This window comes from Nipponia nippon, unplaced genomic scaffold (genome assembly GCF_047370975.1).
Source record: "Nipponia nippon isolate SJK-2023a ecotype South Korea unplaced genomic scaffold, ASM4737097v1 scaffold_9, whole genome shotgun sequence".
Taxonomy (NCBI): Eukaryota; Metazoa; Chordata; class Aves; order Pelecaniformes; family Threskiornithidae; genus Nipponia; species Nipponia nippon.
In genome coordinates, this window is record NW_028262413.1 from 49,373,334 (window position 1) to 49,401,318 (window position 27,985).

A 27,985-nucleotide genomic window follows, 5' to 3' on the forward strand; every position below is an offset into this window, starting at 1 on the left:
GCGCTGAGCCCAGGGGATCTTTACAAGACCCCGGCGCTGCCGACCAGGACGGCACAGCGCTCTGCTCCGGCCCCTCTCCGCTGACCCCGGAGGACAGCACTGGGCTCTGCCCGCGGTGCTGGCTCCACGGCACACCTCCTCTGGGCTGACCTGGGAGCGTCCCCGGGCCGGGGCGGGCGAGCAGAGGTCGTGTCTGACTCGTTGGCCTTGCCAGGCAGCCGGGGACCCTGCGCCACCGTTGCCACTGGGCTCTGCCATCGGCCGGCCACGCTGCCAAGGGCCGATTCCGCTTTCGGCTCTCCAGGTTGGCACCAGGGCCTTGCGCCGGCCCCACGGCATCTCCCACCCTGGCGCCTGGGGCTGCGTCCGGCCGTGCCACGCTGGCCTGGCAAACCTGCCAGGGAGCCAAACAGAAACCCGCCCCAAGAGCGGCCTCCTGTGCCGGACTTGGACCTGCGTCTGTCGGTCCCGTGCCAGCTCCTCCATCTCCTGCAGCTGCTGCACCACGTGCTGCACCCACCGCTGTGACAGCCTCCGGGGCCCTTTCCCCCGCCACTCCCGGCCTCCTGCCACTCCTAGTGCAGGGACGGGTGCGTGGGGACGAGCCGGCCCGAAATGTCCCGCAGGATGCCTGGCATCTGGGGCTGTGGTGGGCTGACCCTGGCCAGCAGCCAAGGCCCCACACGGCCGCTCGCTCCCCCTGCGCGGGACGGGGCGAGAACAGGAAGAGCAAAAGCAAAAAAAAACCCGTGAGCCGAGATAAAGACACTTTAACCTGTGAGGGAAAGAGGAAAAAATAAAACGAACGCCAGCGCTGTAAAAACAGTCGCTCATCGCCTCCCACCAGCAGCCGGGTGCCCAGCCGGTCTCCAAGCAACAGCCGCGCTGGGAGCCAAAACCCTTCCTCTGCCTCCAGTCTCACTGCCGAGGATGATGCTGTGCCATGGACGCCATGTCACGGACTGTCCCTTTGGCTGCTGGGGTCAGCCGTCCCGGCTCTGTCCGCTCCCAGCCTCCTGCCCACCCTAGCCCCCTCGCCGCGGGGGAGAGCGGGCCGGAGGGAGAGCCTTGGTGCTGGGCGAGCCCCGCGCAGCGGCAGCCCAAACACCAGCGCCTTGTCAAGGCTGTTCAGCACAAGGCCAGAACAGCTGCGGAGGAGCGGAGGGAGGGTGACGCCAGCCCAGCCAGACCCCGCACAGGGCCTCTGGGGCAGCAGCAGGACCCCCCCGCATCCCTCCAGCTTGTCCCCAGCTCCTGCCCACTCGGGAGATCCCGCTCCCCAGCTGGATGTGCTCGTTGCCATCCTCCTGCCTGTGCAGCCCCTGCCCCCAGGGGCACCCTTGGGTGCCTCTGTACCCGTAGGTGCCGCTGCATCCCGCATCCCCCGGCCACATGGCACCGCTCTGGGACCAGCCATCGCCATGCAGGTGACGGCACCCTGCGGACCCCACGTGCCCCCCGTGCCAGTCCATGCCCAAGCCGGCTGCCAGGGCCACATCCTGCCCAGTGAGGGGCGAGGGTCCCAGGCAGGGGTCCCCATGACCAGGGGCCACTGGTGGGCCCTGGACAGGCTCCCCGCAGGACGCCCCGATGGTGGGTGCCGGGGGTGGCAGTGAGCAGATGGCGGGGCGGGCCGAGCCGACAATCCCCCTAATCCCATCAGAGCAGCGGGGCCGAGCGGAGCCAAGCCGGGCCATGGCGGGCACCCGGGCGCACGGCCGCCTCCTGCACTCGCTGCTCTGCCAGGTGGGACTGAGGGGCCCGTTGGCGCTGGGGGGAGACTGGACCGGGTGGGGGTGCCAGCCCAGGCTCAGGGGTAGCTCTGGCCCGGTGGGGTCCCTGCTGACCGTGCTCCCCCCAGCTGTGCTGCGGCTGTGGCTGCAGCTCCTGCCACGGGCTCCGTGTGTCCACGGGCACCCGGATCCTCTACACGCTCCTGCACGTCCTGGCCTCTGCCGTGTGCTGCCTCATGCTGTCCCGCACCGTGGCCCAGGCTGTCAGGGAGAAGGTGACGATGGGAGCTGGGACACCCAGGGTGCTGGGAGTGCTGGGTGCCAGGGGTCCCAGGAGCACTGGGAGTGCCAGAATTGCCAGGGGAGCCAGGAGTGCTGGGGATACTGGGAGTAACAGGGCTGCTGGGAGTGCAAAGGTTGCTGGAGGTGCCAAGGGTGGGAAGGGGTGCCAGGGGTAGCGAAGATGCAGGACTTGCCCAGTGCTCTGGGGGTGCCGGGATGCTGGGGCTCTCAGGAGTACTGGGGATGGAGAAGGTATTGGGAATGCTGGGGGTGTCAGGAGTCCAGGGGTGCTGGGTGCCATGGGTGCCAAGGTGCTAGGCACACCAGCAGCCCCGTCCTGTTGCTTGCCGTGCCCGCAGGTGCCCTTCTCAGCGGTGCTGTGCGAACACTTGCCGGGGGGCACGGACTGCGAGCGGCTGGTGGGCTCCTCGGCCGTGTACCGGGTCTGCTTCGGCACCGCCTGCTTCCACCTGGCGCAGGCTGCCCTGCTCCTCAACGTGCGCTCCAGCGCCGACTGCCGCGCTCAGCTCCACAACGGGTACGGGGCTGGGGCGTGGGGCCATGCCGGGCTGCTGGGGCTGCCGGGGGCTGGGGGCTGCCGGGGCCCCGTCTCCCAGACACTCGCTGCCCCGCAGGTTCTGGCTCCTGAAGCTGCTGGTACTGGTGGGGCTCTGTGCCGCCAGCTTCTTCATCCCCGAGGACGGCTTCATCCGAGGTGCGTCCTCCACCCCGTCCCTGCCTGCGGCCCCCGCGTGCCCCCTGGGCCGGCCCCAGCTCTGCCCTCTCCCTCCAGCCTGGCACTACATGGGCGTCTGCGGGGGCTTCGCCTTCATCCTCATCCAGCTGGTGCTGATCACCGCCTTCGCGCACACCTGGAACAAGAACTGGTGAGTGCCGGGGCGCCAGGCGGGGGCCCGCGCGCTGCTGGCTCTCACCCGCTCTCCCGGCAGGCTGACGGGCGCCACGCAGGACAAGCGCTGGTACCTGGCCGTGCTGCTGGCCACGGCCGCCTTCTACACCCTCGCCTCCGCCGCCTTCTCCTTCCTCTACAAGTACTATACCCACCCGGCCGCCTGCCACCTCAACAAGGCGCTGCTCACCATCAACGGCAGCCTCTGTGGCATCATGTCCTTCATCTCCATCACGCCCTGTGTGCGGCTCAGTGAGTACCACACGGCACGGCAGGGGCTGCTGCGTCCTGGGGCTGGGGGGGACGGCTGTGGGCTCCCAGCTCAGGCCAAGCACTTGGGCACCTGGGGAGGACCAGCTCCCCCGCCGGCCCCTGCCGTGCCTCGGCACAGGGCGTTGGGCAGGGGAGCGGCAGGAGCGGGCTGCCCGCGGCCCATGCAGAGCCCATCCGCCAGCTCATGGCGCTCCTGGGGCTGCAGCGATGCCTCTGACCCTGTCCTTGCAGAGCAGCCGCGGTCAGGGCTGCTGCAGTCCTCAATCATCACCTGCTACGTGATGTACCTCACCTTCTCCGCGCTGTCCAGCCGTCCCCCGGAGAGAGGTGGGTGCTCCCGCCTGCCGCCGGCAGCTCCCCCCCGCCGGGGCGCGCGCCCGTCTCACCTCCGCCTCCCCACAGTGCTCTACCAGGGGCAGAACCTCACCGTCTGCTTCCCAGGCGTCCGGCAGGACGAGCTGCAGACAGAGGACACCACCGTTGCCGTCCTGGGGGCCGCCATCATGTACGCCTGCGTGCTCTTCGCATGGTGCGTGTGCCCACGGCATGGCCAGCCCGACAGGCACCGCACGGGGACCCCATCCCCAGCCTGTGGCACGGCCAGCGGCGCTGGTGGATGTGCCGGGGGATGTCCCGAGGGACAGCAGAGCCAGAGCAGGCTGGGCACCTGCGGATGGGCAGCACAGTGACCCCAGGCACGGCATGGCAGGTCTCCTGCGGCCGTGTCAGATCCGTGGGGTGGGATGGGCTGGGAGCCAGGCACAGGGTGGCGGGTGCCCATGTTATGCTTTCTGCTTCTCTCCCGGGTACAGTAATGAAGCCTCCTATCTCGCCGAGGTCTTCGGGCCCCTCTGGATGGTCAAAGTCTACAGCTTCGAGTTTAAAGTGAGTACGGATGCTGCCCCCCCAGCTGTGCCCCGCGTCCTCCTGCCATGGGCACCCCAGACCCACTGCTCCAAGCCCTCCTGAGCCCCATCCCAGCCCCGGGCCTGGGGCAAAGGCAGGTTCGTCCAGCCAAGCCTGGGGTCTTCCCACGGCGCATCCCCGCCTGCGCCGCTCCTCAGAGCCAGGCAGCGCCAGTGCCGGGCAGGGCCGGATCCTGCAGCAGGGCTCAGCCCAGCAGCGGTGGCCGTGGGGCCGGGCTGCTCTGTCCCAGCCGCAGCTGCCAGTGCACCGCTCTCTCTGCAGAAACCCTCCTGTTGCTTCTGCTGCCCTGAGAAGATGGAGGATGAGCTGAGAGGTGGGTGCATGGTGGGTGCAGTAACCCTCGGGCGCCTGCGTCCCAGCCTGGGGGTGCTGGCGAGGAGGGGGTGCAGGAGCTGCCGTGTCCCTGTGCTCTCCCAGGCGCCGAGCAGACGTGTGAGCAAGCAGAGAACACCGCTGGGGGACAGTGCATTGTCCAGGACGAGCGAGAGCGAGTGGTCTACAGCTACTCAGCCTTCCACTTTGTCTTCTGCCTCGCCTCGCTCTACGTCATGATGACCCTCACCAACTGGTTCAGGTAGGGTCCCGTGCTGCTGCCCAGCCCTCCTTGCTCTCGCTCCCCTTCCCTCTTGCTAGCGCAGCTGCCCAGCCGGGACTGCAGCCCTGCCAGCATCGTCACCCCCCCCCCCCAGCATCGTCACCCCCCCAGCGTCATCGCCCTGCCAGCTCCAGCCTGCTCCCCGCGCAGGCTCAGGCTGCAGCGCTGTGCTCCTCACCAGCCCTCTGCTCCGGGCCATGCCAGCGTCACCGAGCTGGCACTTGCTGGGGAAGCGCGCAGCTCTGCACCCACAGACCCGCACCGCTTTGACCAACAGCCCCAGCCAACGGCAGCACTGCAGCGAGACAGGCTGGGGTCTGCAGGGCCTTGGGGTTCCGCGGCTGCTGGGACGTGGGGTGACCTGGCGGCTGCGGCTGGCACTGAGATCCCCCGTGTCGGCATCCCTCGGGTACCCAATGCCTGCCTTTTCCCACCAGCTATGAGAATGCGGTGCTGGAGACCACCTTCACGCACGGTAGCTGGTCGACCTTCTGGGTGAAGGTGTCCTCGTGCTGGGCCTGCATCCTGCTCTACCTGTGGCTGCTGCTGAGCCCCCTCTGCCTCGGCGGCTCCCCCCAGCACCGGCGCAGCAGCCCGCCCCTGCGCGTCCTGCGGCGACGACGCGCCCTGCAGCGCATCAGCGTCTCCACATAGCCCCTGCTGGGACAGACTGAGCCCGGCCCCGTGTGTGGCAGCAGCCAGGGCTGGTCTGTGCCATGCCCTGTGCCTGTGCCCTGGCCCCGCTGGGTCCCCCTGGCCTCCCCGACCCCCTGTCCCAGGGGCCGGCGGCATCTGAGAGCCTGAGGGGGACGCAGGAGGTGGGCGCTCCCAGGGACACTGGTCCTGTGCTGAGCCGGGGCCACCCAAGGGGCCAGCCAGAGCAAGCCCAGATGGCCCGCGCTCAGCCTTGGCTGCTGCTGGGCTCCCTCCAGGCAGGGAGGTGGCTTCTGCCACACACCGGCTGCCAGCCCCGCTGCCCTGGCCCGGGGCCTGCCGGGGGAGCGGGGCTCTGCCCCAGCCACCTCCACACATCAGCTCACCCACCGGTGGTGTGCTTATTGTAAATAGCTCCTTAAATACATTTTTACATAAAACTCTGAGCTGAGCCTGTGCCATCCGCCCCCACGCAGGCAGCAGCCGTGGGGCTGGGCATGGAGGTGCCCGCAGTGCCCCAGTGCCGGTCCCGTCCATGCAGCAGTCACGGCCAAGGGCACCTTCGGGGTGCTCTGCTGGAGAGGGGGGACAAGCAGGGGGGTGGCAGAGCAGGGAGCGCTGGCCTGGGGTCCGGGGCTCCAGGAGGGTGCTCAGCCCACGGCCAGTGCCCCCAGCACGCTCCCAGCTGAGCGCCTGGAGGAGCCACCCCCAGGACACAGCAATGGCTCCAGCACAACGCAGTGCTGGGTGCACCAGCCCAAAAGGTGCCAGCGAGCCGTCAGGGCACCGAGCCCCAGACGAGCACCTGCCCAGGCAGCAGGGACTGTCCCGAGCTGCTTGGCCAAGGCCCTGCCCCAGGACGCCGGGGACGATGTCAGGCCATGGGGCCCCGTGGGCACCATGCCCAGCCCCAGCTCCAGCTGCTCCCGTCCCATCCGGTCCCACCACAGCAGCTGCCCTTCTCCCTGCGGACCTTGGTCACAGCACCCCTAGACCTCCCTCCACTCTCTGCGGCTGAGAAAAGCCCCGGGGAGGATGGACAAACATGGACAGACGAATGGAGCCCCCAGCACCTGCCAGAGCCCAGTGCTCCAGTTGGCCCAGCAGGAGGGGAGACTGGGGGGAGCCGGAGGCGCTGGGTGTGGGTACCGGTGCAGGTACCAGAGCAAGCCGGGGCATTGGGGGGCCCAGCCCGGCTGCCTAGGAGGGTGCGGTACTGGTGCTGCTGCAGGATCACGGGCTGGTCCTGGGCCCCTGCCCCACCCATAGAGCAAACACGGTGGGGCGGCTCCATGGGGCCCAGCAGCACCGCGGGGCCGTGGCACCAGCTGCACCCGACGAGCCCCACGTGGCAGCAGTGGAGGATGGTGCTGGACAAGGACCGACACCCGCAGCTGGGACCCCACACTCGCAGTCGGGACCCCACACCTGCAGCTGGGACCCTGCGCCCACCGTCCCACTGCAGCCAGCAGGATACGGCCCCGCAGGAGGTGAGGGCGGCACTGCGGGGCAGGTGGCACTGGGGCCTGGCTCGGTTGCAGTGCTGGTGTGGTGGCGGCTGCACTGGGAGCAGCAGGGGCAGGGGTCCGCAGTGCCCAGCACGGGGCTGCCCTGGGTGCTGTGGCTCGCACCTCTCCCTCCCCAGGAGATGGAGGGACCCACGCGGGGCTCGGGGACGGGCATCGGGCAGCTGTGGCGCCAGCTCGGGGACATCGCCCAGGTAGGGCTGGGAGGGGGCCGGGCAGGGGTCCCTGCAGCCCCGGCACCCGAGGGATCCCCGGTGCACCGGGCTGCGCCCCAGCGGGGACCCGTCTCACCCTGCCCAGGAGAACGACCGGCTGCGTCGCAGCCTGCGCGAGGCCGAGCGCGGCGTCTCCCAGCTGCAGGCGGAGCTGGAGCAGCTGCAGGGGGACCTCTCCGAGCAGGCCCAGCAGTGCAGGAGGTGGCATTTTGGGGGAAGGGGATGGCGGGGCTCTGCATCCCCAGCTCTGCAGGAGACCCTGCCTGCAGGTGGCCCAGCCCCAGCCCCGTGCGCTGCTCCAGCAGCCGCGCAGGCAGCACCGCTGGTGGGTGCCCCACTGAGCCTGGCTGCAGGCAGGGGGGCTCTGCCAGACCCTGCGTGCTCCTGCCTGCCCTGCTGCTGCAGGGGAAACACTGCCCTGCTCAGCCCAGCCGTGAGCACAGGCAGCTGGGAAGCCTGCCCAGAGCCGCTGGCACATCCCTCCAGGCCTGTTGTTGGCAAGCCCTGTGACGCTGGGTGTCCTTGAGGCTCCCTGGCTGTCCCAGCACCGCCACGGGCACCTCTGCCTCCCCCGGCGTGGGGTGCTGGCTGGGTTGGGGCTGTGCCAGCCGAGGGGGCAGGTGCCCATGGGGACCCTGGCGCGAGGATGCTGTGTCCCTGCAGGGAGCAGCTGGCCCGGCGGGAGATGGCGGAGGAGACCCTGGCATTCACAAGCTACGTCAGGATGCTGCAGTACATCCGAGCCTGGCCGGGCGGCGGCAGGGGAGCAGTCCCGGGGGCAGCTGGGGACGTGCTCCTGCCTGGGGGGTGCCAGAGCTGTGGGTACAGCCCTGCCCCAGGCCAGCCCCTGCTGCCCCCGGGCCTCAGGCTGCTCCGTCCCGCCAGGACGATGAGCAGGAGCCTCTGCGAGAGCACCAGCAGCCTGCGCTCAGCCCTGCCGCTCAGCTCGCATGCGGAGCTGCAAGCGGTGAGCCCTGCAGCCGCTGCAGGAGGGGAGGGCCAGGACTGGCCAGCAGCAGGGGAGGGCAGGGATGCTGGGTCCCGGCCCCGCCATGGGTCCCAGCCGGCTGGGCTGCCCTCCCTCACCCTGCCTGCACCCCCAGCTCAGGGGACACAGCACAGGGGCTGCTGCCAGCACCCTGGGACCCACATGAGCCCCTGGAGCTGGAGGCCACAGAGCCCTCCCCACCCCGGGGTGCTCCCTCACCCCCCCAGGATGCCTCCATGCTGAACGCCTTCTCCCCCGCAGCCCCCTCGCCGCCCGCCCGCAGGGCGCCCGCAGGAGGTGAGCGATGGAGGGCGGAGGGGCAGCGCCGGCTGCGGACCCCCCTCCCTGAGCGCTGCCCTCCAGCACAGGAGCAGGGGGGATGGCTCCCCACGCCGCCCGCTCCCCGCCGCAGCCTCCTGGGCAGGCAGAGACCTGGGCCGCAGTGCTGCCGGCCTCGGGCAGCAGCGGAGCTCGGCCTCCGGCACGGACACAGCCTCCTCGCTCAGCAGCAGCTCGGACGACGGGCCCCCCCCCGGCTGGGGCACCAAGGTGAGGGATCTGCCCCTGGCCTTGGGCTGGGGAGGGGGACACGGCTCTGCTTGGCCACAGCTCCCAGGCTCAGGCCCCTCACCATGGCGTCTGTCACCCAGCAGGGCCCCGGCCCCACGCCAGGCAGCGCAGAGGGACCCCGCCACTCCGCCAGGCACGGCAGCAGGAGGAAGCTTCCTGCCTTCGCGCCGGAGGTAACCGGCGGCTCCCCATGCGGTGCGAAGGGCCAGGCCGGGGGTGCCAGGGGCCCACCCCGCTTCTCTCACCAGGGCTGCGAGAGGAGAGAGGAGCCCGCGCCCCCCTGCCCCGTGTACCGGCTGGTGCTGGCGGGGGACGGGGGCACGGGGAAATCCAGCTTCCTCCTGCGCCTCTGCACGAACGAGTTCAGAGCAGACATCTCCAGCACCCTGGGTACGGCCCCCCAGCGCCCCGGGTACCCGGGCCAGGGCAGAGGCGCAGGAGCAGCACCCGACTGTCCCTCCCGGCAGGGGTGGACTTCCAGATAAAGCAGCTGCTGGTGGATGGAGAGCAAACCACGTTACAGATCTGGGACACCGCCGGGCAGGAGAGGTGAGAGCGCAGGGGCTGGGGCTCCTGCTGCCGTGCTGGGCCAGCCAGGGCCAGGTCCTGCTCCAGCAACGGGGCAGCCCAGGGGTGGCAGGCCTGGCCCGACCCCACAGCGGTGACACCCCCGGCCCCAGGTACCGGAGCATCGCCCGGTCCTATTTCCGCAAAGCCCACGGCGTGCTGCTCCTCTACGACATCAGCTCCCCGAGCAGCTTCCTCAGCGTCCGCCACTGGATTGAGGACATCAAGGTAGGGGAAGGGTCCGACAGGCGCCCAGCCCCATGGAGAGGGGCAGGAGCCCGGGGGCTTCCTCGGGGAGGGGAGGGCCGTGCCATGCCCCAGTCCTGGGGGAGCGGGAACGAGCCGGGCTGCTTGCTAAGCAAGGTGTGGGGCCAGCCCCGGGAGCAGCAGGAGCGCTTCCCCCCAACTTCTCCATTTTGCCGGTGTTTGCATCGGGTCTGGAACCGCGCTCTGCTCCTGGCATGGCCGGTGCGTGCAGCAGAGCTCTGCTGCTCCCGGAGGAGATGGGGGCCACAGCAGCGGCTGGAGGCTGCTCGCCCCCCGGAGCCCTGAGCCTCCCTCCCCTCCCGCAGGCCACCGAGAGGCCGCTGCCGCTCATGCTGGTGGGGAACAAGATGGACCTGCGGCCCGGCCTGCCAGAGGCAGCGGGGGTGCGCACAGCCCACGGGCAGCAGCTGGCCATGGTGAGCAAGCGCCCTCGGGGCCCCCGGGGCAGCAGGGACCCCACCGACACCCGCTGCTCCCCCAGGCCCACAGCTCCCTGTTCTGCGAGACCAGCGCCAAGGATGGCACCAACGTGGTGGAGGCCGTGCTGCACCTCGCCCGGTGAGGAGCCCTGCCTGCCGCGGCACCCGGGGCTGCGCAGGGCCCGCGGTGGCCACTGGGCTCCATCCTGCCAGGGCGGCAGGACCGGCTGACGCGGCTGCTCCTGGCCCTGCAGAGAAGTGAAGAGGACGGCGGGCCAGAGCGAAGGCCACAGCGCCGGACTGGACCTCAGCATCCCTCCGAGGGCAGCTCCACGCTGCTGCTGGACCTAGTGCCGGGGTGGGCTGGCTGCGGCTTCGCATCCTCTCCACAGACAACCCCCCGCTCCGACTGTGCCCTCAGCGGTGCTGCGGCACAGCAGCTCACCCCGCTTCGGCTCCTGCACCTGCTGGTCCCGCTGGCTGCAGGAGCGGCTCAGCCCGTGCGCAGGCCCAGCCGCCATCTCTCGGCCCCGCATCGCCTCCCTACGGCCAGCCCCAGCCTCCTTCCCCCTCACTACGACCCATCCCTTGCCAGCGCAACCCTTTCCTGGATTCATTCCTCTGGGCTCCCAGCAACCCTGTCCCCCCGGGGGGTTTGCCCCTCGCCCCCCTCTGCCCTCCGCGGCTCCCCGCAGGCCGGCGGCAGTGCCCGGGGCGCCGCTGGCTGCTCTGACCCCCAGGCGATGCCCGCGGAGCCCTCGCAGGCCGGGCCCCACCTTTGTTCCTCACCACGGAGATGCGGCCACTCCCCGCCGCAGCAGCCCTGCTTGGTCCATCCCTCCTCCTCCTCCTCCTCCTCCTCCTCCTCGGAAGGCGGCCACGAACGCTCCCTCCCGGCCGGGGAGCACGGCGGCGGTGCCCCCCCGCCCCCGGGCAGCCCCAGCCCCCGCGGCGCACGGAGGGAGCAGACGGGGCCTGCAGGGCTCCACAAGCTACTTTAATAGGAGAGGGCCCCGAGGCGGGCGCAGGGTGCTGCCGGGGTGCCCGGCGGGGCGGCCCGGCCCCGGGGCTGCGCTGGGCATCCTGCCGGCGGGCGGCCCGGCCCCGGGGCGGCGGCGGCCCGGCCGCGGGCTACTTGGCGCCCTCCTTCTTCTCGTCGGCCTTCTTCTGCTTCTGCTGCATGATCTCCGAGTCCCTGCGGGAGAGCGCGTCGCCGGGCTGGCCGCGGTCCCGGCACCGCCACCGGGACGGCACCGGGGGTCGGGGCGGGGGGGGGGGGGGGGGGGGGACGGACGGACGGACCGGCGGGGCCGGCCCAGCGCTCACCTCTGCTTGCGGGCGGCGGCCGAGAGCCCGTCGTCCCGCCGCTTGCCCTTGCCCGAGTCGCTCTGCTTCTTCAGGTTCTTCTGCCGCGCCAGTTCGCGCTGGTTCCCGCCTGCGACGGCGCGGCCGCCTCAGAACGGCCCGGCCCGGGGCCAGGGCCCGGCCCCAGCCCCAGCACCCAGGCCCAGACCCAGGCCCAGGCCTGGCCCCGGCCCCGCGCTCACGGGTCACGGCGCCGCTCCCTCCCCCCGCCCCCAGCCCGTAGGACAGGTCACGGCCCCACCGGTGCCGGTACCGCCACCCCCCCGGCCCGCACTCACGGGTCATGGCGCCGCTGCCTCCCGCCCTCCGCTCCGCCGCCACGTCCCGCACTGCCCCCCCCACGCCCCGCCCCGCGCCGCTCTTTAAGGGCGCGGCGCAGCCAATCGCCGCGCTGAGCCCGCCCCCATCGCCCTCCTATTGGCGCGCCGCTCCGCCTAGGCCCCGCCTGATTGGCCGCGGGCTACGGCTGCCGTTCTGCCGGCGGGGGCGAAAAAGCCGGAAGCTGCAGCGCAGGCGCCGGGGCCGCGCCCACGCGCAGGAGGCGGGGCAGGGCGGGGGCCACGCCCCCTCATGGCGGGCGGGGGCGGGGGGGGGGGCGGGGGCGGGGGCGGGGGCGGGGGCGGGGGCGGGGGCGGGGGCGGTCCCGGTCCCGGTCCCGGTCCCGGTGCCGCAGCCGCCCCCGGGCCGGGCCCCCGGCGGCCCCGCAGCCTCTCCTCCATCCCCGGCGGGGCGGCTCCTCCGGGAGGGCTCCGGGCGCCGCTCAGGCCGCTCCTTCCGCCGCGGGCGCTGCCGGGGCTCTGCGGGGAGGGACCGCCGTGAGCGCCACCCGCGCCGCCGGGGACAAGCGGGCGCTGGACGGGCACCCCCCACACACACGACGGCCCGTCCGCGGGAGGACCGGTCCGCCGGCCCGCCCACGCACCCGGGGCTCGGCGGCGGCATCGGGCCGTGGCGGGGCTCCTCCGGGGCGGCGCGGGCCGGGGGGCTCAGGCGCTTCGTCAGCCGGGAGAGCTCGGCGTGGATCACCTGCGGGCGGCGGGGCGGCTGCGGCGGCGGGACCCCCCACGGTCCCGGTGCCCCCCGAGCCGGGCTGCGGCGGGACCCCCGCCCACCCCGGCGCTCCCGGTGCCCGACTCCGGCGGGCCCCCGCCCCCCCGCCGCCCGGACCTTGCTGCCCGGGTCCAGCTCCAGGGCTCTCTTCAGGACGAGCGCGGCCTCCGCGTCCCGGCCCTGCTGCGCCAGCAGCTGCGGGGAGAGGAGAGGAGCGGAGCGGACGGCCGGGCCGGGGGGCGGCGGGGGGCGGCGGGGGGCTGCGGGGCTCACCTGCCCCCGCCGGAGCAGCGCCCGGCCGTTGTCCGGGCTGATGCGCAGCGCCGCCTCGCAGGCCGCCAGCGCCTCGCCCGCCCGCTGCAGCTTCAGCTCGGCGGCCGCGCAGTTGTTGAGGCACTTGACGCGCTGCTCCCGCAGCTCCTCTTCCTCCGGCGGGGCTGCGGGGCGAGCGCGGCCTCAGCGCCCCGGCCCCGGGACCCGCGGCCCCCCCCCCCCCCGCCCGCTCTCACCGGCGGCGGGGCCGTCGAGGGCGCGCAGGGCCAGGCGGTAGGAGCGCAGCGCCGCCGCGAAGTCGCCCCGCGCGAAGTGGAAGTTGCCCCGTTCCCTCCGCTGCGAGCCCAGGCGCAGGCGGGCGGCGGGCGGCAGCCGCTGCGGGTCCGGGCCGTCCCGCACCTCCAGCAGCGTCACCTCGAAGAGCAGCGGTGCCTCGGGCGGGACGTCGGGCTCCCTGCGGGCACAGCGGCGGCTGCCCCGGGCCCTGCCCCCCGGGCCCTCTGCTCCGGCCCCCCCGGGCCCGGCCCCGGCCCGCCCTACCTGCCCGGGCGGCCGTAGCCGTAGGGGAAGGCGGCGAGGAAGAAGGAGACCTCCCCGGGCTGCATGGTGGGGACGCCCAGCTCCAGGGCCTGCGGACGCGGGCACGGCGGGGCTGACCGGGCGCGGCCCCGGGCGGCGATCAGCCCGCACCGCGCCCCGGCCGGGGCTGACCTGCACGACGTCGCCGTGGCCCGGCACGAAGCTGAGCCGCGGGTCCCGCTCCACCAGCCCGCCGTCCTCCAGCGCGCCCAGCACCTTCACCGACACCTCCTGGCCCGGCCGCGGCCGCGGCCCGCCCTGCCCGTCCCGCACCACACGCTTCCGCAGCAGCCGGTCCTCTGCGGGCGGGGCCGGCCCTGAGAGCCGCCCCGGCACCCCCGGGGCCCCCGGCCCGGCTCTCCCCCGGGGCTCACCCGTCAGGTCGCTCCAGCCGTCGGCGGCGAAGAGCGGCCCGAAGCCGCCGGGGCCCGGGGCCGCCAGCGCCTCCAGCCGCCGGTAGAAGAGCCGCTCCTCCTCCCGCACCGACGGCAGCGCGATGGCGGTGTGGGGCAGGCGGAACCGCACCCGCCTGCCCCGGCCGGGCCCCCGCGGCCGCCCGCCGGCCCCCGCCTCCCTCTCCGGGGAGCCGCGGGGCGAGGGGCCCGGCATGCCCGCCCCCGGCCCGCCCCGCCGCTACCAGCCGGCCTCGCTCCGGGCCCCCCGGGGGCTCGGCGGCGGGCGCCCGCGGCCCCCAGCCCGCACCGGGCGCGTCGCCGCCGGGGCCGCCGCCGAGCGCATCCCGCCGCGCCGTTACCTAACGCCGGGAAGCGGCTCAGGGGATTAGCCCGGCCCGGCGGCAAAAATAGCCGGCTCAGGCCGAGCCCCGCCGCGGGGCCCCGCCGCCGCCCCGCACCGCCGCTGCCCCCCGGGGCCGCCCGCCGCGGCCCCGCACTCCGGCCACGCCGCGGGCGGCTCCGGTACCGGGGCTGCGGGCCGGGCCCCCGGCTCGGCCTCCGGCTCGGGAGGCTCGGGGCGCTCGGGGCGGCCGCGGCCCCGACGGCCCGTCCCGCCGGCACTGCCCGCCGGTGCCGGGAGGCCCCGGGACCCGCCGCCGTTCTTCGCCGGGACGAGCCGCAGGGCAGCTCCGCGTGTGCGCGGCTGGCCCTGCCCCGGTGAGCCTGCCGGGCCCCCCGCCGCCCCGGCCGCCGTCCCTCCGGTCCCCGCTGGCGGGGCCACGGGTCGTGGGAGCGCTCCCGGGGCGCCGGCCCTCGCCAGTCGGGTTCGCTCCTGCTCTCCTCGCAGTCCCCGCTGGCCCCGGCCGAGCCGCCCGGTGCTTTCGGGGTCTCAAAGTCCCCGACGCCCTCCCCGAGCTCACGGCATCCTGAGCCCCCGGTCCCCGCAGAGGCGGCCGGAGTGCGGGGCAGCGGCAGCCCTGGGGACGCGGCCTTTGGAGACAGCCTGGGGACAGACTGCCTCCTCGCTCGCGCAGGGTCCCCACCTCTCTGGGCATTGCAGGGGCCGGGGAGCGGGCTGGGCTCGGCTGGCGGGAGCTGTTCTCTCCCTGGCTGGGTCAGAGCTGGCCGGCCAGCCTGGGCCGCATCCCGGAGAAAACGGCAGCCTGTGCCCAGGAGAGCACCTGCCCGCCGCTGCGGGAGCGCGCGGCCCCGGCAAAGGAGCCCTGCAGCACAGCAGCTGTCGAGCCTGGTCCGGCTGCGCTTGGCTACGATTAGCGGGGTGCCGCGGGCGGCACTGGCCCGAGTGACGGTGGGAGCTGAGCCTCCGCTCCCTGCCAGGCCGGGGTTCGATGGCTGCAGGGGCCCTGCTGTTCCCCTGGGATAACAGTGCTGCCTCCTCCGGCTGGCGGGCCGGGCGCAGGGGGACTGGCCAGGGAACACGGCCCAGGAGCAGCAGCCGGCTGCCCTGCTGCGGCACGGGCAGAGCGGGGGCCCTGGGGCAAGCAGCAGTGGGAGCGGTGGGGTCTGGGGGTGCTCGATCGCCGCTGGGGTCTGGCCACGGGCACGCCGCATTCACTCCCGGGTACTCAGCCCTCTTCGGGCAAGGCCGGACCCACCCCTCTGCCGCCGGGCACTCTGTGTTTGGAGGCGCTTTCCCCAGCCTCGGTCTCTGGCCTCCGCTGCCTCTCGTGCCCCAGGAGCCAGGACCGCAGACCCTCGGCCCCGTCCGTCCTGGTGCCTCTGCAGCAGCCTCTGGAGCATGGCTCCCCTCAGGCCACCGCAGAAACCTTCTGGGGGCGTAAGCGCTGGTGGGCTCCGGCAGCAGAAAGCCCCTGTGCATGTGGGGAGAGGCCGCTCATGCAGCAGAAGCTGGACCAGACCCCCAGCGTGCCCTGGGAGGAGGTGGGTGGCCCAAAACAGGACTCCTGCCAAGCGGAGAGGCTTGGGGAAACATGGGGACGGTGCAAGCCTGGGCAGACCCTGCGCCCTGCACGCCGCTGGCCCCCGGGGCTCCCTGCAAGGCCCCTGGGATCTCCCCGGTGGGCCAGGGGCTCTATGCCCACCAGAGCCGTGGGCCTGCAAGCTCGGCTTTGGGGAAGGGGCCCTCCAGCGAGCCCGGGGGCAGGACGGGTTCTGGGCGAGGTGCAGGAGAGATGCTCCACAAGAGCTTTAACCCTCGTGATCTTCTGCTCCTTGCCAGATGCCAGGTCCCAGGCTCGCAGCTCCTCCTTAGCAGAAATCCCAGGTTACTTGCGGTAAGAGTTTGGCACTCGCTGCCGCAGGGCTCCCTGTTGCTTGGTGCGATCTGGCCCAGCCCCAGAGCATCAGGCGGGCTGAGACGAGCTACCTCCCTCACCTCCGACGGCAGCAAGGGCCGCGAGCCAGGCACAGCCAAGCCACGGCCCCGCGCGCTCGCCGCCCCTCCTGCCGAGGGCCTCAGCAGGACGACGCAGCGCTGCCGGCCCCCCGCCGCAGCGGGAGCGAGGGCTCTGCTCTGCCGCAGGGGTCCCGCGGGCCCAGGGACAACAAGCCGCTCCTGGCTGCGGCGGGACGTAGCGCAGCCGCTGCTCAGCGCAGAGCGCACGAGGCGGCGTTTAGCACAGACGCGCGGCGTACCGCTATCTGCACGCTCGCAGCGGTAACGCGAGCCGGGAATTCCTGCCGCTGGGAGCCAAAATGAAGATGCTGAAAGAAGGAACGGAGGAACGCAAGGCAAGTGGGAGACCTGGGGCACGATGGCATGATACAGCCACGCTCCGGTTCAGCTCACCCACTTCTTTTGGGTTTCAGCCACTTCAGGAAGGTGAGGCTGGATGCAGGGCAGGGACTGGGGCCCCTCCCAGAGCTGATCCATATATATTTTATTTTTTTTTCCCTTCAGACTTATCCTAGCTCCCAGCAGAAGGATTGCTGTGAACACCTCCAGCAGAAGCTGTCTCACATCAAAAGCCTGATTCTGCAGTTTGAAGGAAGGGGGAGCTCCTAGGCAAACCGCTGCTTTTTTTCCTTGCTTATCAGGACCTGTCCCTGAAGCGGTGGAGGGAGCAGATCCCCGAGGGCGAGGTTCAGGAATGCCCTGCTGCCATGACTGCACCCTTCCTCAGTCGGCTCTTCCTCCTCATTCTGCCGCATGAGCTTCGGTTTGATGGCGGCACACAGCAAGGGACACCTGGGCAGCCACCAGCACAACACCCATCTCGCATCCTTTGTCCCTCTTGCCAGAAGCTTTGCCCCTGCTGTGCCAGGCACCGGCACCGATGCTTACCAAGAGAGGGGCTCCGCTAACTCGTGCTTAGTGCCCAGCTGCCCCCGCGCCTGAAGGCAGAGGGTAGGGAGCAAAGCGAGGATGGGAACGGCTTCCCCTGGCTCGCCCTGCCCGCTGCTGGGCCGCGCCCTGCCCATTAGGGGAGCAGTGCCCCAGTTTGGCTTTACGGACAGCGGTCCTCAGCAGTCAGAAGTAGGGCCCGTTGTATTGCCGCTCCTTCCACTAGCGTCTGAAGGCCGCAGGGGCGCCCCGCCAGCCTGGGGTGCAAGGACCGCTCGAGGTCACACACGTCCTCCCCCCGCCCCAAGGGGCCTCGGTGGCTGTTGGGGACAGAGCACTTGACAGCCGAGTACAGAAGGCAGATGTGGTTTAAGACGCTGACGTAGCTGGGGAAGAGATTCTTGTACTGCACAGCGGCTGTAGACAGAGAACCATGTGCTAAGCGTTGTGTGATCTACCGTACCTGGAGAATCCCGGCAGCAATAATTGGTACGCAGCCTTCGGAGCTGTGGGGGAGGAATCCACAGAGAAAGCAAGCGCTGGCTCTTACCATGGTAACTGCTGCAACGCAGCCAAGCCTCGAGCCTGCCGAGCCTCGCTTCAGCTCACTCGCAGCCCGAGAATCTCGGAGCGCCAGGGCAACAGCCCAGCTCTCGTCACTCACCACCGCTCCTGACCTTCCTAGTCGGCACATTCCGGGGCAAAGGCAGGCAGGACTGCCCATACCCCGAGACGGCCGGTCAGCCCCCACCGTCTGACTGCAGCATGGGATCCGATTCCTCTCCCTCCTGAAGAGGAAGCCACAGCTACCAGCCTGCTTTCCACCAAGAGAAGTAATGATCTTACAATTAACTGGTCTTAACCACACGCAAGCCACAGACAAGCCTATGGCTGTGGGGAGCGCTCGCCGCTGCTCCTGCCCGTGTCTGGGTAGGGTATGTACCCAGCAGCACTCCTCCCCAACACTTGACTCCTTTTGCACCAGCTTAAAAGCTAATTTATTGCTGCTGCTTGTATGCTGCTGAGCAAGCCCTATGCCCGACTGCTCCGAATGCCTGCACTCGTCAGATCCAGCTGCCACGCAAGCACCACACACCTCTGAACCCGCCGAGGCGGCGCTGCTGCCCATCAGGCAGCGTGCAGACAGAAGCATTTGTGACCAGAGTCCCTACGCCCAAAATCCGCACACGCATAGCACCCGAGGCACAGCGCGCTGAGACAGCTGCTGCTACCACCGTCGCACAGTCTGGAAGGACTCTCGTTAGCCGAGGAAGAACGGGCTAAAGGCTGAGCTTAGTATCTAGAAACAGACTTCTAAAGGCTCGCTGAAGGAAACTAGGCTCACAGTAGGAAGTCGCTGCCTACAAAGAGCAGGATCCTGGCGCGAGGTCCGACAGGTCTCCATAAGACAGGGACACTTAGTCTTAAGGGGGTCGTTTTATTGTTTCACTTCTCCAAATGTACAAAAAAAATTAGAAAATAACCCTACCCCCCACCCCCTCCCAAACCACAAAACAAACCAGTCTGGGGAGCCCCACAACAGTGCAGCAAAGAGAGAGCGGGAAATGAAACAGAACTAGATACAGCAGCTGGGTCCCCTCAGCCCACATGGTCACTGGCTCTTCACCACCCAGAACTGGCCCCAGCCTGCCCAGTGCTTCCCCAATGCACACAGAGCTCATCCTGACGCGATGGCAAGCAGGTACTTTACAAATCCTCCTTCACCTTCTTCTTGGATTTCTTGGTTTTATCTTCCTCCTGCAGCACGGGAGTGTTGGTTGCCTCCCGCTTCAAGTAGCTAATGAAGTCGCTCACTTCTCTGCCACCCTGCAGAAAGCACAAGACGGTAAGGCAGTGCCTGTGCTCCCTGGGGGCTCCCCTTCCCTAGAGGGGGAGTTCAGGGGCCGGGCAGGGGACCAAAGCGCCTGGAAGCGGAGCTCTGCCCTGTGGGTCTGCAGCAGAACATTCCCAGCAGGTACCACCGGCTGTGTTCCCAGGGTGACCGACGGGACTGAGTGCCACCCGCAACTCCAGAGGGGCCTGGCATTACTTGGACACCTGGATGCTACTTCACTTCTTTACAAAGCGGCAAGAGACTCACCTCATACTTCTTTGGACTCTGCTTCTTGCCAGCTGGAGCAAAATAGATGGTGGGGAAGCTGGGGAGAGAGAAGAGACACGTGAGCTCCTAACGTGCTCCGTTTTCTTTCAGACCAGCAGGCTAGCCCTCAAAGGGACTCGCGCCCTGCGTTCCTCCGGTTTAACGCGGTAACAGCTTCAGCAGCTCTGAAGCCAGCAGCTGTGGCCTCCAAAAGCCTGGCCATGTCTGCAGAGTTGGCCGAGCTCAACTACGTCCGAGTTTGCTAACTGAACCGTTTTCAGAAATGCGAGCCCAGCACTGTTTTTGCACTGCCAAGAACAGAATCACAGCAGATTCAAAAGCAGAGGGAGGGGTTCAGCAAGACAGGCCTCCAGGCGTAGCCAGGACCCCAGAATCCCAGAGAAGCAAGGCAGGTGAAGATCCTTTGTTTTCACTCCTTCACTCTAAGCCAATGCCTAACAATCGCACGCCCATCACCCCCGCCCATCCTCCCCGGAGACTCTTTCAGCTCCTCTGTTGCGGTTGCTGGTCAGAGCCAGAGGCCCGAACTCCCCCCGACACGGTGGTGTAACAACAGTAAGACCTACCCTCTGACTTCGTACGGAGAAGGCACATCATTGGCTGTAGCATCCATTTTGGCAATGACAATATTGGGGTCTTTACTGAGCTGTTGGTAGAAAGCGCTTATTAGTAACCAATCCGTAGTAGTTAACAGCAGGAACTCACCAACTGACATCATCTAAGACAGTGATGTCAGAGGACAGCACACGCGGTATGCTAGAAGGTGAGCAAATTCCTTCTGCCTCAAGAGGGGCACAGGGAACAAAGTCCCCCCTCAGCCAGCTGTGTGCAGCACGCATCTCCCAGTGGCACCTGCTGAACTGGTCTGGTGTCACCTCTGGGGAACGCTTACCCCAGAGCAACTGCTTGCCTTCCACCCCAGCAAGTGAGCTGTGAGGACACGCAGCGCTCGGGAAGGAAGGGTGCCTGAGAGCCAAAGAGCAAAAGGCTGGCCAGATCTGGGAGCACGGATTTATCTACTCCACTTGTGAAAGCGTGCAGGGCAGCGATGTCCTTCACCAGACGGGAGACCGTAACTGTGCAGAGGGAAAAGCCCCAAAAAGGAACTTTGCCAGTTGAGGCCAGTCATTGAATCAGGGAACATTTGTGTGCCACAGCAAAGGGCGCAGGCTAAACCTACTAGCGCGGTTGCTACCACGCTCCAGATCCTGCCAATGTACTTCTGCATTCACGGGAGATGCCAAAGCTCATAGTCCTCAGGAAGGCACAATTATGCCCCATTACCATTAAGGCTAGACAGACAGAACCTGCAGGATTGTTTACTGCTGCAAAATCCTCGTTCGCTTTTGCAAGAGAGTCCCAGACCTACCTTCTCCCCCAATTCTTTGTATTTGGGCTCCAGATTCTTGCAGTGGCCACACCAGGGTGCATAAAACTCTATCAGGACATCTTTGTCTTCTGCGTTAACAATTTCATCAAAGTTCTCAGCAACCACCACCTGATAATGTTTGACCACACAAGTTAGTTTTTTCTCAGTCACGAATGAGGCAGTAACATGACACGCTCCGTACACTCTGCCCAAGAAAGCCTGGCCCTCCCACAGCGAGCAGCAGGACTCACGCTGCACCTACACAGCAAGCAGCAAAATGACCAAACACACCGCTCTTCACCAAGCTCTAACATCCTCAACTCGCAGGTAAAAACCTGTCACAAGGTACCAGCACTGCCTGCAAGTGAGGTTTGCACCCGTTATCCTCACAGGAGGAGGACAAAATCATTTCTTTTTAATCCCAGCAGGTTCCAGGCTGAGGAATCAGTTTAGCAAGACTGGCTGAGGCCATCCCCATCCACACACAAACAAGCAGTGACTTCCACTCCCGAATAAGGCCCTCATCATAAAGCCAGGCCATGGAATGCTTTCATTCAGGGCAGAATTTACCGGGAGGGATAAAAGGTAGGAGTTACACCTCCCCTCCCAGTGATGAGATGAACAGGTAACTCCTTAGATATAGTGCAGTCATGGCCAACTTGAAAGCCGTGCCGTGAGGGAGCGCAAGCCAAGACAGCAGGCCTTCGCACAATCCCTGTAAATTTGGATGACCCTGCAGTGGCAGAGCACGTTGCTAGTGCGCTCAAGCACTAGTTACTACGCCGAGAGAACAAAACGCAATCAAAACCGCAAGCTGCGTTTCTCCCCTGGCTCAGAAAACTGCAATACAACAAGGGAGTGAGTCCTTCTTCCAGCTATCACAGCAGAGGCTTCTCAAGACGCCACAACGCAGCGCTCGCGGCACGGAACGCTGGCATATGACTAGAAGCCACTGCTGAACAGAGTTTCTTCATCCACCGGTAGGAGCTGCCGCTACGCTTGATACAGCACTCACCTTCACAGGGCCATCATTGCTTTCAGGGACAGGCTCCGATTTCAGATACTTTTTCAAGTTTCCATCGAAGTAATCTTGCAGGAATCTCTCCAGAGCCTTTCCATCACGACTGAAAGCGAAGCGACATTTTACAGCCATCATCATACATACAGGATGAGAGGGGAAAACTCTCAAGGCTGATTTAAGCTCCTTCCACCCACAGAACAGATGCCACCTGCATCTCCCAGAGCACCTGTCTGCGGCGGGCTTAGAAGGCCCCAGAACAAGTGCAAAGATGCCCTCAAGGGTTTTGACAGGAGGCTAGATGCACATCCCATTCTACGTTTTAGGCCTTCCAGCACTCTTAAGTTTCTTTTTTCAAGAAGAAAGGTACAACTATTTCCTCTGCATCTTAGCTCCTAACCAGAACTTAATTATCCTGAATTAAATTATCTACCTATGTATAACAGGAGGGGCTGCAAGCTCTCTAGAGGGCAGGAAAACACACGAGTAGGACCCATTTTGACCCAGCAATCATTTCTTCCAGCTGGAACACCCAGCCTCCCTGTTTCCTCCAAGCTAAGAAAGTATGATCTGGTCAGAGACCCCCAGACCAAAGTCCATCAAGTGAGAGGCAACACTGCTAAGTTCAAAAACTTACGAGAATTCTTCCTGCATGACGTATTTATCTCCTTTAGCGGTTCTGATGGCAACAACCGGCGCCTCACCCGCGCTGCTGTCTAGACCAAACTCTGAAAGCTCATGGCCAAAGGTTTTCCAACTAGCAACGGCAAAAGACAGTTTGTGGCCAGCATCCAAGAACTTCTTTGCAATCATCATAACTCTGAGGGGAAAAAACCCAAAAAACACAAAGCATGATTCCTTGGAACATTATCTTGCACGTGACGTAACACCCTTCAAGTTGAAGCGCACACTGGACAAGGAATCCAGTGGCAGGATGCGTTCTGCATAGGCAAGTCCTAAAGAAATGGTGTTGAGAAGAGAGGCGTAAGCTTGCGTCTGTTGTGAATGAGGCCTGTGCAAATGTGTGCATTCATCCTCCACTGTAGTAAGATAAGGGCTGGCGACCGGAAGATCATGCGCTGTACGGAAAAAGTGAAAGGTCGACCCTCCTTTGTCCCCGCCCCTTATTACATGACACGCCTACTGCTGGGAGTATAAAGGTAAAATACTGCGCAATAAACGGGGGAGTTGAACACCCACACTGCGTGTGCTGACTGTTCCTTCCCCAGCCCGGGTCGGCTGGAGATCCGTCGGTATAACCTTGATATGTAACGAACGCTACACTCCACCCATCAGCATGACCACCAGGGAGAGGGCAGAATCCCACACACCACCATAAGGAAGTTTGTGCTTAAGGTCTAAGGAGTAGGGATCCAAAAGCAAGCAGGTGGGGTTTCAAAGGACACACACTGCACGCTCTGGGCTCTGCAGGCTGCAGCCACCCCAAGAGTTCCAATTAGAAACTCGGCTAGAAGCTTTCTGGGAGAGAAGAATTCACATATGAACAGCAGGAGAAAGTCTGTCAACTGAGCTATGGCACAGCAGGGAACAAGTGAGAGAGGCCGATTAACCCCCCGCCACCGCGTACCTGTTGCGCCAGTAGTTGGAGCCCTTCGCGTTCTTCTCGTAGTCCACATCGTAGTACGCCACCAACAAGTCCTTCCCCTGGATCAAGTCTTTGTTGTCGTCAGTCATGTGCGGACAGATGCCAAAGCTACCGGCAAGAGAGATGTCAGCAACTTCAGTTTCACTGCCCAGAACCCAGCACCTCCCAGGATAGGCCTGATGCAGCACACTTGTTCCCCACCCAAGAACGTTAAATGCCAGTAATCAATAAGACCTAAGGAACTCACATGTTCTCCTGGATAAATTTCTTGATCTTCCCACTGGTGATTTTGTCTTCTGTGTACTTGACAGAGCTGTCCTCAAACTTGTTTGTCAGGCGTGGAGGACGGAATAAGACTATACCCCTGAGGGGAAGCAGGTATCGTCAATTAGTTTGAAGTCTCCCTGGCTTTCCAAGGATGGCAGCTGGATGAGGTAAGAACCCAATCTCCAGTGACCACCTTCACTCACTGTTCATGGCTTCAACAAGACTGTCTGGTCTCTTGGTGGCACTACGGTATTAGACCTGCCCGTCAGACCCTTCTCCATCATTCAGACAGGCCACAATGAGAAACAAAAAACCCCACCACAGCAAGCAATGGGGAAGCAAAACACCTCTGCTGAGACGCTTCCCACCCAGAGGCAGACGCTAACCCTCCAGAGCCTGCAACCATTTGCACCTTTCTCCCTCAATTCCAAAGAGACTACAAAAAAGATATGCCACTGGCAGTTGGGGAAGAAACAAGACCTTAAGCTATGTTCAGAAAGTGAATCCAGTAAACAACTGGAATCCATGAATTTGTTCCAGGTGTCTCAATAACGAGAAAACCTTGTGTTAACTTACTCTCCATCTTCCTCATACTTCTGCACCAACTGGTCCTCAGTGGTATGTGCAAAGCGGTAGTTATCTCTTAGGTTGTTGGCAGCTTTCATGAATTCTGAATAAGCGTCACCAGATGCATCTCCAAAGAAGCCTGCAGCAGACAGACAGATGGTGACCCCAAACCGACTCAGCAGCAGTCAGGGAGCAGCCCTCATCATTTATCTCTGCAATGCACCGAAAGATCACTCCTGAATTAAGCCCTCCAATGCACATTCTGGCCTTCATCTTTGACAGCTTCTCTCCCATTTTTATTGGGACCTTTCTACATTCCCTCCCTTCCACCAGCAGAAAGTTACTCAAGAGTCTGCCCAGCTTGGTCATTCAGCCAAAAGGCAGCTGTCCTCTGAGCACCAAGACACCCACTCGGAACCACGTGGCACTACCAGCAATAACAACTGCCAATGGTGCTTAAGACAAAGAAGCTTGGATGGGCGTTGACCAGCGTTCCCAGTTACACTTGTAAGATGGCACCTGGTCCGCACAAAGGAGAGCTGCTATTACCACCTGTAAACCATGATCAAATCATACGATGTTGACAGCCTACCAGTGTCACGAGAGAGCGCCCAAATGTACGTTGTTCTAGCAATCCAAAGATACCTGTTGTCAGCCAGCCAAAAGAGCAACAAACTTTTAAAAATATACGCTATGGTGCCAGGAGGTCTGACAGTCAGTCAAAGATTCACAGGGGGGAAAAAAAAGAAAGAAAAAAAAAGGTTGGAAGGAATCCCCAGAGGTCACTGAGTCCAACCTCCTCTCAAAGCAGGACCAGCTTCAAAGATCAGGCTGCTCAGAGCTTTGTCCAGCTGAGTTTTGAAAACCTTCCAGACCAAATGTTTCGAAATCCCTCTGGGCACACGTTCCACTGCTTTATCGTCCTCACGATGAAAAACTTTTTTGCTCACGTCCATCTGGAATTTCTCTTGCTACAGCTTGCGATAATGCCTCTTATCCTTTCACAGTATATTCCCCAAGACACCTCCCCCAGCGCCAAGCTTCCACTCGTTTCAGTGCTGCGCTGCATCTACTCACCCACTACAGAAGCATCTTTATCACCAATGAATTTCTCAAAATCAGCCACAGAACTGAGAGCCACCGAAGCAGGTCCCGCCTGTTTCTTGAGATGACTGACAATCCCGTCTTAAAAAGAAAAGTTAAATGATTAAAGGGATCAACACAAAATTCCACACGACATTTTTCAAGCTTCCTAAACCAGAAGTTGTTTCTGCAGAATCCATACACCTCTCCCATACAACAACTACGATGTGAATCGAAGGAGCGCTACCGCCAACTTCACACAGGAACTTCCTAGCATTTTCCAGACACTGCGCATCAAGGGCACTAGGAGTTAAAGACAATGCGGAAGCCTTCACCTTTACAAGAGAGCTGTAAGGGATACTAAACACCCAGGGCTCTGCCAGCACAGAGTTCTGGAAAGGGCAAGGCGAGGCGGCGTGCGTAGGCGGGAACCTTCTTTGTATCCCTCAACACACACAGCATCCCTGACACAAGGCTATTTTACGTGGGTCTGCCTTCCAGCACCATTTCGGCAAGCCAGATGCTTGCCAACAAGCTCTTACCTGCTGTCCTGGGCCCATCGTAGGTTCCTGCCTCTTCTCCATCTCGGAAAATCTTTAAGGTGGGATATCCACTGACTCCGTACTTATTACAGGTGTTTGAGTTCGCTGTACAGTCAACCTAAACGAAGAGGAACATTGCTACTCAGTGACCTAGCCAGCCATACGCAGAAAAGAAAGCGGCTTTGCCGTTGCCCACATTATCACAGATAAGGATAAAGCCTAGAGGGTCTGAAAGCTCTCGGGTGTCTTTAACCAGGCTGGATTTCTTTCACAAAAAGCGTAAGGATCCGCAAAGCATCTACAAGACCAAAAGGTGGAGAGTCAAGACTGGGGAAGGAGGTAGCATAGGTGTAACGCAGGCCCAGAAAAACATTTGGGGAAATACTGGAAAGGTTAAGTAGTCGCACGTTTGGCCAGACTACACACAGAAAAATACTAGAAAGGGTAGATTCTTATAATCAATGACAGGCTTAACAGGAATCAACTGTTCTCAGCACCTTATCAGTCTTGAAGTTCCCACAACGCCTGAAGAAAACAGGCTGACCTCCACTGACAAGGAGGCCGTGGTGTCAGGAGGCCACACCACTTCCCAGAAAGGAAGAGGAAGACCGTGATTTGAGAAAACCATACGTTTTCTGCCGGAAAAGCACGCTCTTGGACAGCAACCCTCACTTCGTAAGTCAAGGGACAGCACCATGAAGTACAGCGCTACGCTAGTTCTCAGACTAGGTTACACAGCTCAAAAAAGGCTTCTTCCTCCCGGTTCGGGCGAGCCCTCTTTTACGCACCAGTACACACCCATTTTATGCTCTGCACGCCATCTGAGTGGCAGCAGCCCTCGCAGGGTTCAGCTTCCAGATCGTTCCCTGGCATCTAAATCTTCAGAGAGACGAAGCCCGTCAGAGCTCTGAGGAGCCTGGGAAAGGCCCGAGGCGCACGCCGGCAGGCGTTGTTAGCGGACTGCAACAGCAAAGCTTTTATTTGACCGAAGTCTGCCCGCGAGCTGCCCCCGGGACAGCACCGCCCCCGGGAAGAGCTGGAGTGGCGAGCCCTCACCTTCACGAGCGGCACGATCCCCTTCAGCCTGGTCGCCGCCGACTCGTACTCCGGCGCCAGCCGCTTGCAGTGCCCGCACCTGGGAGAACAGGGGGGTTAGGCCGGCCCGGCCCCTTCCCCTCCCCCGGGCCCTGCCCGGCCCCCCGCCCGCCAGGCGCCCCGCAGGGCTCCGCTCCGCCGCTCCCGCCCGCCGCCCCTCACCAGGGAGCGAAGAACTCCACCAGCACCAGCCCCGGGCGCTCGGCCAGGCCGCTCTCGAAGTCGGCATCGCTGAGCTCCACCACGTCGGAGGCGCGGGCGGCGAGGGCGAGGAGCGGGAGCAGCAGCGCGGCGGGCAGGGGCCGGGGCGCGGACATGGCGGGCGGGGCGGCGCGGGGCTCCCTCCTCGGCGGCGGCGGCGGCTGAAGAGGCGCCGGGGGGCCGCAGGCCGGAAGTCCCGCCTCCCCAGCCGGATCTGCCGTGTGGCAGCTCTCCGTTGGGCGCCGTGCCGCGCGTCACGCCAGCCTCGGCCAATGGGCTGCCGACAAGGGTGGGCGGGGCCAGCTGCGGTGACCCCGCCTCTCCCTTTCCCGGCCGCCGGGTCTCGGCGCCGCCCGGGCCGGCCTGCTCGGGTTCCGCCGGGCCGCGGCCGGGCCCCCGCCGGCTGCTCCCGGCCCGCCTCGACCGTGCTGGGCCGGCCGCGCTGCGCTCGGGGCTCGGTCCCGTCCCCGGCCTCCCTCCCGCCGCCCGGCCCCGTCCCAGCCTCCCGCGCCGCGTCCCGCCGCGGCCACCGGCTCTGTCCCGCCGAGGGCGGGGCCTGCCCCGGGCGCCAGGGCTGGCGGCGCAGGCTGGCGGAACGGCGGTCGGCCCCGGCGGTTTCATTCATTTCAGCGCTGCGTGGTTGTTAAAAGCCCCGCCGGGGCCGCGGTGTCGGTGGAGCTCGCAGCTGGTCACGGCATCACGGGGCCGTTGGGGCTGGAGAAGACCCTTAAGATCCTCGAGTCCAACCGTTAACCCGGCGCTGCCAAGGCCACCACTAAACCATGTCCCCAAGCACCACATCTCCCCGGCTTTTAAACACCCCCAGGGATGGGGACTCAGCCCCTGCCCTGGGCAGCCTGGGCCAGGGCCTGACAGCCCTTTGGGGGAAGAAGTTTTTCCTAATACCCAACCCAAACCTGCCCTGGCACAGCTTGAGGCCGTTCCCCCTCGTCCCATCGCTTGTTCCTGGGGAGAAGAGACCGACCCCCCCGGCTCCAGCCTCCTTTCAGGCAGTTGCAGAGAGCGATGAGGGCTCCCCTCAGCCTCCTCTTCTCCAGGCTGAGCCCCCCCAGCTCCCCCAGCCGCCCCTCGTAACGCCTGTGCCCGGTAACTGACGCATATGGAGGAGACCGGCGCTCCCCCGGCTTCCAGCGCTCCTGTGCTCCCAGCCAAACCCGGGTCGGGTCTTCCCCACCTAATCACATCCGTCTGCATCTGCAACTTTTGCTGCTTTGCTGCAAGGTCAGAAATACCCTCTTTGC

The 27,985-nt window shown here is 65.5% G+C and overlaps 4 protein-coding genes across 6 annotated transcripts; 1 reads left to right on the forward strand and 3 right to left on the reverse strand.

Annotated features, from left to right (window-relative positions):
• The first annotated feature begins 1,695 nt into the window (after positions 1 to 1,695).
• SERINC4 (serine incorporator 4) lies at positions 1,696 to 5,509 on the forward strand. Its single transcript, XM_087744163.1, has 12 exons — positions 1,696 to 1,746; positions 1,862 to 2,008; positions 2,375 to 2,553; positions 2,651 to 2,730; positions 2,809 to 2,902; positions 2,966 to 3,177; positions 3,430 to 3,525; positions 3,601 to 3,727; positions 4,011 to 4,083; positions 4,387 to 4,438; positions 4,543 to 4,699; positions 5,158 to 5,509. The coding sequence occupies exons 1-12, from the start codon at positions 1,696 to 1,698 to the stop codon at positions 5,372 to 5,374; spliced, it is 1,485 nt and encodes a 494-aa protein (XP_087600289.1). The 3' UTR covers positions 5,375 to 5,509.
• A 5,393-nt stretch (positions 5,510 to 10,902) lies between these two features.
• On the reverse strand, positions 10,903 to 11,686 carry SERF2 (small EDRK-rich factor 2). Its single transcript, XM_087745007.1, has 3 exons — positions 11,570 to 11,686; positions 11,253 to 11,361; positions 10,903 to 11,121 (listed from the first exon to the last, which is right to left on the reverse strand). The coding sequence occupies exons 1-3, from the start codon at positions 11,574 to 11,576 to the stop codon at positions 11,058 to 11,060; spliced, it is 180 nt and encodes a 59-aa protein (XP_087601133.1). The 5' UTR covers positions 11,577 to 11,686; the 3' UTR covers positions 10,903 to 11,057.
• On the reverse strand, positions 11,613 to 13,802 carry LOC148050348 (peptidyl-prolyl cis-trans isomerase FKBP8-like). Of its 3 annotated transcripts, XM_087745006.1 has the most exons (7): positions 13,326 to 13,802; positions 13,155 to 13,243; positions 12,851 to 13,068; positions 12,615 to 12,778; positions 12,459 to 12,536; positions 12,214 to 12,317; positions 11,926 to 12,088 (listed from the first exon to the last, which is right to left on the reverse strand). In XM_087745006.1, the coding sequence occupies exons 1-7, from the start codon at positions 13,800 to 13,802 to the stop codon at positions 12,052 to 12,054; spliced, it is 1,167 nt and encodes a 388-aa protein (XP_087601132.1). In that variant the 3' UTR covers positions 11,926 to 12,051. The 3 variants fall into 3 exon arrangements, with proteins under 3 accessions (XP_087601130.1, XP_087601131.1, XP_087601132.1); XM_087745004.1 differs by having other exon boundaries at positions 11,613 to 12,317; XM_087745005.1 differs by having other exon boundaries at positions 11,613 to 12,778; positions 13,568 to 13,680.
• A 4,551-nt stretch (positions 13,803 to 18,353) lies between these two features.
• Positions 18,354 to 26,929, reverse strand: PDIA3 (protein disulfide isomerase family A member 3). The gene is made up of 13 exons (XM_087744826.1): positions 26,685 to 26,929; positions 26,484 to 26,562; positions 25,428 to 25,545; positions 24,880 to 24,987; positions 23,812 to 23,941; positions 23,216 to 23,332; positions 22,951 to 23,076; positions 22,000 to 22,182; positions 21,360 to 21,468; positions 20,345 to 20,473; positions 19,542 to 19,621; positions 18,955 to 19,012; positions 18,354 to 18,680 (listed from the first exon to the last, which is right to left on the reverse strand). Exons 1-13 carry the CDS (start codon positions 26,837 to 26,839, stop codon positions 18,561 to 18,563), a joined length of 1,512 nt encoding a protein of 503 aa, XP_087600952.1. The 5' UTR covers positions 26,840 to 26,929; the 3' UTR covers positions 18,354 to 18,560.
• Positions 26,930 to 27,985: the final 1,056 nt, after the last annotated feature.